At 43.3% G+C, this 15,498-nt stretch overlaps 1 protein-coding gene across 6 annotated transcripts in view; it reads right to left on the bottom strand.

Annotated features, from left to right (window-relative positions):
- Hectd4 (HECT domain E3 ubiquitin protein ligase 4) overlaps positions 1–15,498 on the bottom strand; it is a 158,279-nt gene that overhangs the window by 52,426 nt on the left and 90,355 nt on the right. For all 6 annotated transcript variants that reach the window (XM_074061225.1, XM_074061223.1, XM_074061224.1 and 3 more), the window contains exons 23-37: positions 14,534–14,638; positions 13,448–13,611; positions 12,675–12,908; positions 11,448–11,640; positions 10,936–11,040; positions 9,991–10,079; positions 9,444–9,619; positions 7,733–7,868; positions 7,473–7,614; positions 7,214–7,380; positions 5,405–5,551; positions 4,602–4,786; positions 2,900–3,053; positions 1,783–2,063; positions 1,386–1,575 (exon numbers count right to left, since the gene is read on the bottom strand). In XM_074061225.1, coding sequence (XP_073917326.1) covers positions 1,386–1,575; positions 1,783–2,063; positions 2,900–3,053; positions 4,602–4,786; positions 5,405–5,551; positions 7,214–7,380; positions 7,473–7,614; positions 7,733–7,868; positions 9,444–9,619; positions 9,991–10,079; positions 10,936–11,040; positions 11,448–11,640; positions 12,675–12,908; positions 13,448–13,611; positions 14,534–14,638 — 2,468 coding nt within the window. The remainder of the gene's footprint in view (positions 1–1,385; positions 1,576–1,782; positions 2,064–2,899; positions 3,054–4,601; positions 4,787–5,404; positions 5,552–7,213; positions 7,381–7,472; positions 7,615–7,732; positions 7,869–9,443; positions 9,620–9,990; positions 10,080–10,935; positions 11,041–11,447; positions 11,641–12,674; positions 12,909–13,447; positions 13,612–14,533; positions 14,639–15,498) is intronic.

Raw genomic sequence — 15,498 nt, 5'->3', positions numbered from 1 at the left:
AAAAATCCATAGTAGACTGGGGTGGGGCTCAAGTGGTAAGTACAAAAGGCCCTGAGTTCAACACCAACACTGCCAAAAAAAAAAGATAAATAATTCACAGTAAGAGGTTCCATTTTTTCATGAATTTATTATTACACAATTAACTATAGCACTTTTAGAGTCTCAAACAACTAGTTTTAGATAATCTGAAAACCAATATGAAAATGATGCACAAACAAAAGAGATGAAGAAAAACACTGTTTCAAGCCAGCTGTAGGAGTGCTGAGCACCAAGGTACTCAGAAAGTCATCTTACCCTCACAGCAGGGGTTCAGGGCTTCAATGCAGCATGAATGTGGCAGCTTGTAGCAAAGGACTGATTCTTCCTTTTTTTTGTGTGTGTGGCACTGGGGTTTGAACTCAGGGCCTCACACTTGCTAGGCAGACACTCTACCACTTGAACCACAACCCCATCCTTTTTTGCTTTAGCTATTTTTCAGATAGAGTCTCATGTTTTTGCCCAGTCCAGCCTGGACCTTGATCTTCCTACCTGTCTCCTGCACAGCCGATATGGGGTCTAACTTTTTGCCTGGGCTGGACTTGAACTGTAACCCTTCCCACTTCTGCCTCCCTTGTAGCTGGTATTACAGACATGAGCCACCACGCCTGACCTGATTCACCCTTTCTAATAACTCAGCTGCCCCTCCCTCCTAAAAAATCTATCAGTGAGTCTGAACTGTGATGTTCCGTAACACTAAGAACGTTTCCTGGAGATTTCTTCACTAAACTCTGACCTGCAGTGACCCTGTTCAGATGAGGCCACTGTACCCTAGTCTTCTGGCTGCCATCCCAGCCAACAAAGGATCCAATTATGAGGATGATGACAGGGTCAACATCGCTTAGGTGAAGAGAGGACTCTTCCATCTGAGACAAACACCTGTTCTAAATTCCCTGGGCTGGGCAGCAGACCTTCCTTTGGCCCAAGTTTGTAATATCTGTTCCTATAGGTTTGTAATATTTGGGCACCAATAATATTTTTACTTCATATCACTCACATGTCAATGAATTAAAGCTTTAAAAAGCTTCTCCAATTTCTCTGCCTCACCCTAAGTTTGCTGATGCCTCAAGAGCACTTATTCTCTCTCACTGCCCAAGGCAGGCCACAGACTCCACCCCAGACACAGGCAGCAAGGCACTCCCAGCAGAGCTTGAGCTCGCTGGTGGGTTCAGTCAAACACCCAGTGAGGGCCCAGCTTGGGTTCTACCGTCAGAGAGGCTGAGGTCCATTTTAGTTCTGCCTCACTTTCTTCATGTGTCCCCAAAGGGTGATGGCAGTTGCTGTATGTAAAGAACCCATGACATGGGTGGTGCCAACTGACACACAGCTATTGCAGCCAGTATAGTCACCTGAGTAATGGCTGGAGGACTTCATGGGAGGACTGGTCTTCCCGCTTGTGGATAAATATGGAGAGCTTGCCATCCACTGCTTCACTCTCTTCTCCGGGATCTTTATCTCCTTTTAAGGAATTCTTGGGACTGCTTTTTGTCAATGTGGTGTCAGGTTCAGAAGCAGTAGGAGAAAGAACTGTCTGACATCCTTAAACCAAAAATGACAGCCCATTCAGAAAAACTGCAGTGTTGTTTGCATAGTTCCTCGAAATATGAAAATCCATGGTTAGTGAATCTCTCTTCCTCTCCTTCTCCCCCCACTCTCCTTCGTCACAGGACACATGGGTACATCGTAGGCCTGACTGTGTGTGGGACACAAGTACTCAGCGCCACCCTCTTGTCAGGAGCTCCTCACCTGGAACCACATAATCTGCCAGCTTGGCCAACAGCAGGGAGGCGATCTTGGAAGCTGGGTCACTGGGATCCTCCTGCTCACTATTCAGGGAGGGGACAGAGTAGCTCCAGGGTGGAAGCTCCACATTCCCACAGTCCTCCACGCTCATCAGTGGCAGCGCTGCCCGGCACAACTGAAGAATGATCAGGACCAGCTTTGGGGATGGGCGCTGGTCCAGCAGCAGAGACAGGAGTTTGGACACACACGCTGGCTGACTCAGGATGGCTTTCCCTATGTGGCTCCTGCAAAAGGAGGAAGGAGAGGCTGCAATGCTGGAGGCAGCACTGAGGTGCAGAAGCAAGTGCTCCCCAGTGAGAGGACAGTTCCATGGGATCAGACCTTGGGAAGAAGACACAGGCCAGGTGCTATGTTTTTATCAAGGACAACAAAGGATTTTTTTAACATCTGATGAGCACTCATAATTGGCCAATACTACTTTAAAAGAAAGACTTCTATTTTCTGATCTGTGATGTCTCTGGCCTGCATCCTAGGTTCAATGTTTCATAGAGCACCAAGACTAGAAACCCATGCTAGGGGCTTTGCAGATACTCATTACTGTCACATAGCCTCAGGACCTGTCATGGATGAACCTGTTACATTTCACGAAAAAAATGAATTCAGCCCAGCAGCAGCCAAACAAAGAACAAGCCAACAAGCATAGGCAGACAAATGTGGGGCTTGTGCTAGTACATGGGTATTAGACCAGCACAGAATCAATGTGCTTAAAGACCCAGCATGAAAAAGTGAGTTTTGCAGGCCTGACACATGATGCTCTAACACTGTTCTGATGGGGGTGAGAGTTTTGGTCAGGGAATGCAGGTGCATCGACACGCATGGCTAGTGGCTGTGGCCAGCAAGGTAGCAAAGCAAGCAGTAACACATTATTCCCTTAGAGAGTCCCTGCATTTTGGAACTAAGCATTAAGTTTCAATGACTATTCTCACAGTTTTTTCTTGAAGCAGGAGTGTGTCAAAAGGGCCTACAGTCTGGATGTTTCAAAAAGACAACTGCCAGCAAGAGGCACCCCAGCCATTGGAGGAGAAAGCCAGCCGTTCCCCACTCTGCACAGGCTGCACACCTCGAGAGGTCATTGAGAAGACTCAGGACATCCTGCAGAGCGTCGTTCCCAGCAGCTTGGTTGCCACAGCACTCAGTTGCTCGGGCAAGATGGTTGGTGAGGAGGCTGGACACCTGACGGGCCAGCCCTGAGTGCACAGCCTCTGTGGAGCCACCTTCAGAGTTAAAGGAAGAAAAGAAAGAGCACAGTGATCACAGCAAGCCTCCCCGAAACTCATTTTATCTTATCATGCCTGATGTTTAACTAATCATCCAATCAGCATTTATTCATCAGCTAATATCTACACACAAAAAAACTAATACTCCATCCAGTATTGGATGATTCACGCCAAGAATCCAAGATAACTGGGAGGCTGAGACTGAGAGGATCAAAGTTCTAGGCCAGCCAAGGCAAATAGCTCAGGAGACCACATCTCCAAAATAACTAGACCAAAAATGGACTGGAGCTGTGACTCAGTTGGTAGAGCACCTATGAATTCGTGAATTCAAATCCCACTGCCTCCAAAAAACACAAAAAAACCTAATACTGCAAAAACACCTCAGTGTTAGGGGAGACCGTATTCTTAATGAAAACTAAACACAAGTAATCCATACATAATAGAGGAGCATACATGACTGACAGGGAAGAATCGTAATTTTACTGGTCATGAAAAAAATCTCGATTTTTTTTTCTCAAATATAATGAAATACCTTTCGGGGTTTTTCCATGTTAGATGTGGTTTCAAAGCCTCCTAAACATCCTTTATAAAAGCCACAAAAGATTCTCTCTTATTTTCTGGGTCCCTGAGCCTACACACTGTATGTTCTGTTTACAAGTCTTCTTCATCCTTCCTGAACAGCTCACATGCCACCTCCTCTGGGAAGCTTTGCCTGGTGCTGGTCCCTGGTTCAGGATTATGGAATTGGTTACACCGCAATTATTTGTTAATTGCTTTTTTTCCTGTGACAGACTATAGTTGTGTTTGTTTGTGATGGGGTCTTACTCTATACACCCAGGTTGGCCTAGAATTTGAGATCCTCCTGCCTCAGTCTTCAGAGTGCTGGGTTTATAGGCCATGCCTCCATGCCTGGCTCCAGAACAGAATTCTTAAGGGGAGTAATAATGTTTTATTAATCTTCTGCCTGGAATAGAAGGCTCTCAAGACATTAAAATGCATGGTAGTACGCACCAAAATCCCAGCTACTCTGGAGGCAGAAGCAGGAGGATCTCTAGTTTAAGTCCACTTGAGCAAATTTAGTGAGACCGTGTCTCAAAAACAAAATAAAAATAAGGGTTGGGGCCATGGCTTACGTAGTAGAGTACTTGCTTAGCAGGCACCCCAGTATAAGAAGAAAGAAAGGAGGGAGCAAAGGAAGGAAAGAAAAAGGGAAGGGGAAGAGGAAGTGGAAGACAATTGTACAACCATTTCCTAAAAATATTTAGTGGAGACTGTCAGCAATGTTGACCAGAAGATACTGAAACTCCCCTGTCAATATTCCAGGGCCTTCATCCCCCTCCAGGCTAGGATATCATTTAGTGCCACAGGCAGCTGTAAGTTCTCATAGAACCACACTGATGACCAAGCCCTTATGAAATGGTCCACTGGTATTGTGTGACATTATGAAATAGCAGAGCCTTGCCCCTGAGCAGTGGAACACAAACCCGTGCTGCCCCATCATGCCAACAAAAGTATCAGGGAGTGGACAGAACACTCACTCCTCACCTTCCTCTTTCTCCCACTCCACACAGCGGTTGGCCAGCACCTGGAAGGCAGCCCAGGCCATGGTGGCCACCTTCTGCTTCTTGGTCTGCTTCTCACTGGAGCTGGACTCAGTCTGACTGCTCAGGCTGCACAGTCGGTCCATGAGCTGCACAAGGCCACTGCGGACCAGGCATTTCTCTTCGCTCCTGAAAAGTGACACAGGATGGTTGAAAGGACACAACTGATCAGCCCTGGGGAAACTCTCAGGAAGGTTCAGATTATTAAAGTGATGTGAAAGACATCAGTTTAGTTTGTTGTCACAACTGATGATCCTGCCATGTACAATTAATCAGAAACTATTTTCTTACATCTCCCTTCATAAATAAGGAACTTCAAATTCTGGTTTGTTCACATAGGACAACAAAGTAAAAATATTAATCAACTTAAAGTTGATATCATAGAAAAAATAATGTATTTCATCATAAGGGTATTCAAAGAATGATTCCATGAGCTCTTGACATCTTCAAACTATTAACTAAGTGAGCCCAGAGAGAAAATAAATATGATTATTAAAAGATTTCCATCAATTGAAGTAATCACCCAAGGAGGTTCCTTTGAACTTGACCTTTGGGCGGTAATGCAGTTGTAATAGCAGCATTTGGTCCACAAGGTACCAAATAAGGAATGTATACAGGAACTTGTTTAGTGAGTACTGAATAATCAAAAACTCCAAAAACTCCAGTCTTGTACATCAGAAGACACTACTGCTGACTCAGGCACAGAGGGGTATGACCTACATAGAGTACAGGGCATTTCCTGTATACCTGGTATAGGGTATGGTGCATAAGAGTCCAATGCTGTTTGCACACGCGATAGGGTACCGAGCACACAGAGACACCACAGAAGTCATGGTCTCCCCGAAAGCTTCTTGGACCTGCTCGACCATCCCACCACAGGTGAGCTCTTCGATTCTATGAAATGGAAATCAAAGTGCAGACTTCCTGAATATGTTGACAATATTGTCATTAGTGACAATAGCCCAGAGTGTCTAGATGAACCCCCAAGCCAAAGATATCTTGGAAGTCACCAAACTCAGTTTCATAAACTACAGGACCACAGAAGACGACTGGACAGGATTTCTAAGTGCGTTTAAACTCAATGGTACACACTCGAGAAACTCCAGGAAATCCTGGCTTAGGGAAAGCTAAAGAAGGTTCTCTAACTGCAGAACTTTTCAGTCTTTAATAAAGCTAGTGTACAGTGTTTCCAAGAACAGAGGAATGGTATATAACATTTCCCAAAGCATTCCTTTGGGATACATCTACAATATCTCACATGGTACAGAATACTGCATGCAGTTGTACTAACGAGAAAAACAAGGCCCGAACAGATCAGCTAAGTGGATTTTTTAAGTTCAGGCTCCAAATATTAATGAAGTATTAGAGCCCAGTTGATGTAAAGTAAGGCTTTCCTTACATAAAAATACAACATGGGGCTGATTCTGTACCAATTAATATAAGAATGGAAATTGTCAGGATGTATCTACAAAGGTCTGCAACATATTATTATTTGTAATAGCAGAATTAAAACTAATAAAAGGTTGACAAATAGGAAACTGGTTAAAAAGTATGATGCAGTGCTACACACTATAGTGGATATCTATGATTACAATGAAGAACACATACACTAAAATACTAATAGATGTTATCATTGGATGTGGGGTTTATAGGTGACTTTTATTCTTTTATCTGTGGAGGGGTGAATTCAACTATGAAATATTGTAAGAACTGTTGTAAATGTTACAAGGTAACCCCAGTACAACAATAAAAAATTTTTTAAAAATTATCTGTATTTTTTTCCATTTTTTTTGACAAATGACATTAAAACTTAAGAGGGAAAATGAAAACGTCACCAGTGTTAGGGAATAATAATAGGACCTGAGTGTAAAACAAGGACTGTTTGAGGAGCGGAGGCAGGGAAAGGGTACTGAGAGGTGAAGAGGATGGAAATTTGCTGCATGCTCGCAAGACGACACCATAATGAAACCCTCTAAACACTGTTTGAAACATGGAGGAGGCGGAGTGTGTGTGTGTGTATGTGAAGGGAATGTAATGGAGGACAGAAAGTTATTCAAAGTACACTGCATGCGTGGATAGAATTACCACAGTGAAACTGCCTCGTACCATCAATGTGTGCTAATTAAAAAATATAAAAAGTACAGTTACTGGTAGGAAGGTGGTTGCTGCAAGATCATTTCTACTGTGGAACTACCTTAGCATGTAAAATAAAAATGTTCCTGAAAATGGCAAAAAAAAAAATTATTTTGGAAGGTATGGTAATCATTAGTGCTACCCTCTGAATATTTCCTTTATGACACCCTGTGGTTGTGTGGACATGTGGTCAGTCCGGCAATGGACAGAGTGGAACTTAGGAGGGAAAAGTGCATAGAGACTTTTACATTGTATATACACTGAGATTTTTGGTAAAAATCAATGATCACTTTCATAAAAATAAAATATCTTAGGGAAAAACATTAGCAAATAACAACACCTACGTTCAGGCCCTGAGAATAATCTTGGAATGTTTGTCGCCCACTGTAAGATGGGTGGTGTGAACCAAAAGAAACAACTAACCTGGGTCCTCCCTGAAGGACCATGGTCACCGGACCCACCAGATGCGTCACTCCTCCAACGCGCACAGCGGCTGTCAGCAGCTCCCGCATGTGCACCAGGGCCTGTTTGCGTGTGTTTCCCCGCCGCCACCTTGTCTGTGCAGCCAAAAGAAAGCTGCTGCTGGACACCTGAAACACACAAGAAGGAGGCAAGTGACTCCTGCTGACTGTTACAAGACCACCAGGTACCATCCACCTGAGGTCTGCAAAATGCGACCTACAGCTTGGTCAGGGTTGGTGCCAATAAAAGCAAACAGCTGTCCCAGCAGGACACTGTAGGTGGGCTTGTCCCTGCTGTCCTCAATGGCCAGTGACTGCAGGAGGGTAAAGGAGCTGCTGCGGTGGCTGGTCACATGACGCCGCCTACATGGAAAACAAAATGGCAACAGATTGGCCAAAGGAGAACCCCACTCAGGGAGTTTGCTTCAATGAATGTATTCTGCTGCATGTGGTGATCCAGTCCTGGCCATCAGCCATTTACCTCTGATTCGCTCTTGTAAATTCCAAATCTTCATTACCAATCATTTCTAGGTCAGAAGGAGCTGACATGCTGCGAAGAAAAACTGGCTGGCGGACAGCATGAGATATCACCTTTGTTTCAGACGCAGATTTACAAGCTGGAAGAGAAATGAGAAAAGAGTAACTCTCTGCTATTCAACTTTTTTGGGGGTGGGTTGCTGTTTGTTTTTTGTGGTGCTAGGGATCTAACCCAGGGCTGCCGGGCAAGTGTTCTTCCACTGAGCTCCACCCCAGCCCTCTGCCTGCAGACTTGCAGGAAGTTGCAGCAACAGCTCAGTGTGTATCATGGAGCTGCCAAGAAGAGTGGATCTTTGCTTTAGATCAGGGCTCAGCCCCAAATCCATCTAGCACAGAGTACTGACAAGTTTTAGGCCAAATTTTTAAACATTAATATTAGGTTAAAATTGTTTTAGCTTAAAAATTCTCAATCATTTTATTAATTTGGTTTTCCAATGGAAAGCTGGAAAATTTATCTAATTTCATTTATCTAATTCTGTGTTCACTTCAACATATGCATTCTAAAAAGCAAGAGAAGACACAGAAAATAATTTCTGGAAGCACAAGTTTCTTAACCCAAAATACATCCAGAGTGTTTTTTTTCCCAGGAACAACTTTTGTCTCCCTTTAATCCTAGACATACTGGCTGCCTTGTGGCCACTTGGTGACAGCTCCACTGTGATTATCCTGGTGGAGTAACTATCACACTTGAGCTAGAATGTGACTGGCCCTTCCCCTTAACCGTATCAAGGGAAATAGTTATTTTACAAAATAATACTGAAACAGAAGACTACAGCACTACACAGGCAAAGACCAGCTAAGAAAAAAAGCATGGATAAAGCGGAAAAGTCATTCTGTATCTGTCCGAAAGGTTTTGAAAACTAACAATATATGCTAATTTTTAGATGATTAAAGAGGCCACCTGGGATTCCTCCTAGACTTCTCCCAAGTGAGAAGAGCCCTGAGTGCTAGGTGGGATGGAAACAAACTTGCCTGCCTTACACTGTCCACACCTTTATTCAGCTTTCTCTTCAGGTTAAATATAAACACTTGTAGGCTATGACCAGTACTATGGATCCTGTCTTAACTCAAAGACTCATTGATTTCCCTGAGAGACATATTTTCAGGCTAACAATCAAAATGTGACCTAGAAATAGTCAATTCACAGGGAGTCATGCCAGAAGGTTCCACATAATTCTAAAGATGAACTGCAAAGTCAGCTTCAAGTAAAGAGGAAAGGATAATGCATTATGAGACTCAAATGTAGAGAATGTAATTACTTATGTTACTCTAAAGTAGAATTATGTTTGTTACTGTGAAAACCATTGTAGAATCAATGCCATTGGGCTTAGATGCCTGGGAGAGAACCTCCCTGAGGCAGGGAAAGAGGTATCACTGAGGCTTAGGTGGCTCACAAGCCACCACAGGGGTTACAGTGCTTCTTTCTCCCTGTGGTCCCAAGGGTTTGGACTCGGGGCCTCGTGTAAGCATTCTACCACTGGAGCCACTCTCCTGGCCCCAAGATACTTCCTGATTAGAAAAAATCAAAAGCAAAAAGAAAAATGGTCAAATTTCCTTGTTTTGGCTCTTTCTAGGAGTACATGGGGTGAGTTCTTTGAAAAGTAGCTGGCATCTATTTTATGGGCCCTAGCCTGGTAGGCCTTGTGGTGCAGTACCCGGCGTCTCTGCAGGGGTCCCCGAGATGCTCCTGGTGAGGCCAGACTGGGCTGCAATGGTGACATGCAGCAGCAGCTCGGCCCGGTTCATGAGACTCTTCACCAGTGTCTTCGTCTTAGCCAGTGGGTGTGAGGGTTTCTGAATAAGAGAGTTCACTTCCTGTAGGAACTTCTCCCTATAGAGAAAGACTGATGTATATTTAGTTGGTCTCAAACTTACCAAAAGCATTTTTTTTTAAGTGACAAAGGACAGGCAAAGGCAGAGGGAAACCAAGCAAGAGCAACCTAATAACCTTTGCTTACCTGCCCATTCCCATCCAGGAAGCAGGGTCATAAACCCTGGCCACTTTAGTTCCTTTTCTATTTCAAATGCCTACGCTATCTTTAAGATTTAAATCAAAACATCCAGTTTACCAAATGAATTCTGACTCAAATATTTAGTGACTGCACATTAAAAAAAAAAAATCTATCCAGAGACTAGACCTTCATGATTTGTTTTGAGCATCAAAGTGATAAAATAGCCTTAAGAGTTATTAACGTCACTAACCTCAGTGATAGGACCATGTTTTCAAGATCATTTCCATCAAAGGAGACCTCCTTCATTGAACACAAAAGTTCTAGTTCTTTCATTTTGTTCTAAAGAAGGAAACATCAAGAAAAGATGGTATGCAGAATTTGCAAAATCCAAGTCTTGCTGTACATCTGTTAAAAGGGACAGAAAGTGTCGGGAGAGCCACCACCTTCGGCCATATTTGTGTGCTTAAAGCACGTTTGGAAGCTATGGTTTCACTTCTCTTCTTTTTCTTTTTGCAGTGCTGGAGATGGAACTCCAGAGCTACATTCCCATCCCCTATGTTTTTTAATTTCTTTTCTTTTTTTTTTTTTTGGCAGTACTGGGGTCCCATCCCCTATTTTTTGGGGAAAAAAAAAAAAAAGGGCGTGTGTGCATCTGACTATGTAGCTCAGGTTGGCCTAATGTGCTATATAGCATACCTGGACTCAAACTCACCATCTTCCTGCTTCTGCCTCTCGTGTAGTGAAATCACAAACCATTATTTGGTTTTTCTCTTTTGACAGTACTGGGGTTTGAACTCAGGACCTCATGCTTGCTCAGTAGGCACTCTACCACTTGAACCATTCTGCCAGCTATTTGATATTTTAATGATTAAAAACTGACCTACTTTCTGGGGATTTCTTTGGGGGTTATAATTCTGCTTGATTTTCTTCTTAAGCCTTTAAATAATGATAAATTCTTTGATTTTTATAAAACTATTAATTAAAATAATTATTTGTATATTAATATGTTGATGTAATCAATTTTCATTTAACCCCTTTAAAAACATGCACCATTTCAGAAAGTGACGCTACTTTATCTCCACACACACACACACACACACACACACACACGCACACACGCACACACACGTACACACAGCATACACCTTCACTCTAGAAACAGTAATGTCCCAGTGGTGAATCACGCTGCGCTCACCTCATTGAAGTGGTAATCATAAAAGAAAGGCATGTTGTTTTCCAGTTTTCCCTGCATGGCATCATCAACCTCACTTTGCCACTTCTGTTCCAGTTCTGCAACACTCTAAGAAAGGCCAAAATAAAGCAGTCTATAAATAGATGCAAAATGAAAACATGGGCAATCTGTAAATTAGGAATTTTTTGTAATAGTAATATAAAAAATTTACGTCACATTTTAACTTTTTCCTTTCTTTTTTTTTTCCTGTGGTACTGGGGATTGAACTCCAGAGTCTCATACTTGCTAGGCAAACACCCTCCCTCTTGAGCTATGCCCTCAGCCTTTTTGTTTTTATTTTGTTTGTAGACAGGGTCTCACTAATTTGCCTGGCCTGACCTCGAACTCAAGATCCTCGCACCTCTGCCTCCCAAGTAACTGTAATTACAGGCATATTTAAATGTCTTTAAGTTGCCAGGAAATAAATTATTTCCAGCAGTTACACAACATACATAAAAGTCTTAGCTTTCACTTACCTGCAGGTGTCGCTCCATGGCACTGAGTTTCTTAAAGGTCTCTCCCATAATTTTACACAATACGTCGTACTCTTCTGCATGTTCTTCTTGATATTGGAAATTTATTAGAGACTGTAGTGCATCGACCAAATTCAAATGCTTAATGACACATGACACCACCATCTCCTCCATCACGTCAGGCTGAATCACTTCTCTGCGGTAACAATGGAAACCTGTCAGGTCTACGCCAAGCTCTCAACTTGCCAACACTGTATTTGGTAAGCTGAAGAGTGCAGGCTTTGATTTAAATATGTTAAATATTCACCACAACTCCTTTGTTACAATAGTGTAAGAAATGTCACTATGGTGGCACTGTATGTGTTGTATGTTGGCAAATAATTTAATGTATTAACTGATGAAACTGTAATAGCTGATAAAGCTGAAAATCAAAATCAAACACACTCCCTTTAGCATAATTTGTATGTTTTGAGCTAGGATCATATCAGAGCTGGAACAGGTCTAAGTATTAAAAATTTTAAAAAGATATCTAGCACCATTTATGAACTAATTAAGTTTATGAAGTATTGAGGTTTATAATATTTACTGCACATAGTTACTGAGCTGAGAATAAGGGTGTTTTCTGTATTTCCTTCATTTTAAATTTCATCCAGGCTCCAAATTTTCCATGCTAGAATGGTCAATCTTGCCTTCCAAGGCAGGACAAGAGGCCCACAAGCAGACTTTAAGCAAGAATACCACAAACTCATTCGTAATTGTAAGACATCGCCGTCACCATTTCCCTAGGAGTCAAAATAAAGATGCTACTAGACTCTTATGGAAATCAAAGCAGAGGCTGAATACTAGCAGGTCAAACTATCTGAGAAAAACCTAGCACTTGTCAAGTGTTAGTATGCACCAGAACCACTGGGGCAATTTAAGACACAACTAATCACAACGTGCCCTCAGAGTTTCTGACTCAAGCACTAACGAGGTCTCAGGTACTGATGCCTGGGGTACCGCACAACACTACCTTGTGATAACCTGGACACTTGCTAGAGTCCTTAGTTCAAGTACATTAAGTAAACAACAAACTTAATTAAATTTTTTGTGGTGCTGGGCATGGAATCAAGGGCCTTGAACATACAGGCAAGCTCTCTACCTCAAGTAAACATAAAACGTAAGGTTCACTTGCTAGATCCCTTGCAACAGTGGGACATTTTTCGTGGGGAAAAGTAGAATGCAACATACTTTATACTTGGCCTAAACTGAGGCCTAGCACGCCCAGAAATTTCCCTGAGCTTTATCATGATTCCAGGAGGCAGCCTGATCCGGGGGAGCTCGAAGTAGTTCCCAACAGGAGGCACGAGGACATCTGATGGGTAGGTGAATTCTCTGTCTTCCTCTATGGTCAGAGGCAGTGGAGAGGGGCTGGGAGTAAGGGCAGGGGAGATGACACCGTTGGCCTCCACCTGCCATTGGCATCTGCTCAGAGAGAAAGAGAAACCCTCACTCTTCAATCAAGACTCCTGGGAAGTTACTTGATACTTGCAGGCACATCAAGTATGTAATGATTAGGTACTGATTCATCAAACTGTCTCCAGAGGCCAAAGAAAAACGAGCATTACATGAAACCACATCTTTGGGAATCTACCTCCTCCCTAACATTTTACTATGAAAACTTTTAAACGTGCAGAGAAGTTGAAAAAAATGGCGTGTGCCCACTGCGTTTTGTCCCATTGCTCACCACATACCTACCCATTCTTTTGGGGAGCCATCAACTGCACAGTATTGGGGTTGGAATAAACTTCATGCAGTTCAAAGATATAAATTTAAACTTAGCAAACTAAGGGGCAGAAAGCTCTATGGTGTAATTTTCATCTTATTTCTCAGACAAAAAAAAGTATCAATAAGATGGTCAGTCAGGCAGTAGACACAATTAACTTGGAAATGTACTAAAAGTTTTCCATATAAATTCCTTTCCTTTGTGGGCAAAACTAGCTCAAGCTGGACCTTTGTGTTACCTTTGTAAAAGTTTGGACCGCAATAGCTCCTGACAGGCTTCTTCTTCTTTGGTAATTTCTGGTCCATTGTACAGGATTCTTAACATGGAACAAGCTAACACAGACAGACCTAAAGCCAGGTCAACCAGGAAGGGCAAGCCTCCTGAGACATCCTCCGAGGACTCCTGCAATGCACACAGGGGCAAACCACACTGGTCAGTGGACGCGGGCAGAGCACTGCAGCCTGTGCTGCACCACACTGGACTGTCCCAACTGCAGGCTTCACAGAGCAGCATTGTGTGCCACTGTGAGGGGACATAGTACAGCACCCAACATGAGTAGATGGTGGCACTGGAATGACTACCAAGTGAGGTCTCATCACAGTTCTGGAGAGAATAGCTGGTCAGACTCCACACTAGAGCCAGCACCAGTCATAGGCAAGAAGCAGAGCTTCTTTGGGTGGCTTCCTTCCTATTGCATCTACCCAAGTACAGCCCACTACTTAGTTTGTTGCCTCTACCCTGTGCTCAGATCATGATGTTATCAAGGATGGCACTGAATTCATTCAAGGAATATTTGAGTGTCTCTGTGTAGCAGCCATTGTTCCAGGTGCCTGCAGCAGAGCACAAAACAAGGATCCCTGCCCTCACAGAGCTTACATTCTGGAAGACAGCTCTACTCTAGAGTCTCAGCTTGGTGAAGTTAAAGAGCAACTTCAAAGTGTAAAATACATTTTTAAAATCTGGCAACTAAAATGGTGAATAGAACTCCTACTTCCCTTAAAACCCAGCATCCAAGTGCTCATGTCTACTGAGTGCTGATGTCCTCTTTTCTCTATGGGAAGACACTGGAAGCAGGGAACCTGTCCAGGTCTTGAAAAGGAGCCCTGGCCATGGATTACTTCTATGCTCTCAACTGACTCTGGGTCCCAGCATGTCTCACTCCATAAAATTCAGCTAACTCCAAGTAGTTTCCTGCTGGTAGATGGAAAAGGCAGATGAAAGAGTGGCTCATATTTTGCCCTGTTTCCAAGGCAAATATGATGTATGTTACCAAGGCACACAGAAGACAGTACACTTTGCCCACAGCAGTGTTGAATTCAAGTACCTGAGCGCGGACTGTGCAAGCAAAGCCCCACATAGCTTTGTCAGGTGTGTTGTGTTCACGGCCACTTCTCATTTCAAAGGAGAAGGTGACTGTATCGCCTTCCACCTTAAGATTTAAGGGGGAAAATGCACTTTAAAAACAAGACACACAACTTTCAAGAGAGTAAAGTATTTCAAAGATTTCCTTCCTTCCTTCCTTCCTACCTTTCTTCTTTTTTTCCTTCCTTCCTTTTCTTCTTTCTTTTATATGGGGTCTCACTATGTAAGCCCTGGCTGGCTTCAATCTCAGGATCCTCTTGCCTCAGCTACCTGAGCAGCTGGCATCACAAATGTGTGCCACTAGACCTGACTCAGAGATTTACTTTTTGTTGTTGCTGGGATGGGGTTTGAACTCAGGGCTTTGTACTTGCAAAGCAGGCACTCTACCACTTAAGCCACACCTCCAGTCCATTTTGCTGTGGTTATTTTGGAGATGGATCTCCTGAACTATTTGCCCGGACTAGCCTGAAACTGCAGTCTTCCTGATCTCAGCCTCCCAAGTAGCTGGGATTACAGGTGTGGGGCTACAATGCCCAGAAGAGATTTACTTCTGAAAGGGTCACACTGCTTTCCTCACTTGCTTTTTGACTCAAATTTCATTCCCTCTCACTTAGGTACGTTCTCCTGAGCAGGTAGCCTTTGGAAATGGGCCTCTGTGAAATGGGCCACAGTGGCCCAAGAGCAGGATCAGCATAAAGATGAACCAAGTTGGCGTTTCATTTCTAATTCTTCTATTTCTGTCCTTTCCATCCTCCCCTGGCCTCTTCCTGATCTCACTTGTGTCAATAAGGCAGGTAAGCGAGTCGTACTCTTGAAGATACTGTGCCGGAACACCCGGCTCTGCGGTGCAGGACCAGCTCCATGAATAAGAAGAGAAGGCAGCGAGTGAGTCAGCGGATAAGTGACAAAGGGTGCTGATGTGGACTT

This window comes from Castor canadensis, chromosome 18 (assembly GCF_047511655.1).
Source record: "Castor canadensis chromosome 18, mCasCan1.hap1v2, whole genome shotgun sequence".
NCBI lineage: Eukaryota > Metazoa > Chordata > Mammalia > Rodentia > Castoridae > Castor > Castor canadensis.
The sequence above is the reverse complement of the archived record's forward strand: the minus strand, read 5'-3'. Positions and strand labels throughout refer to the sequence as shown.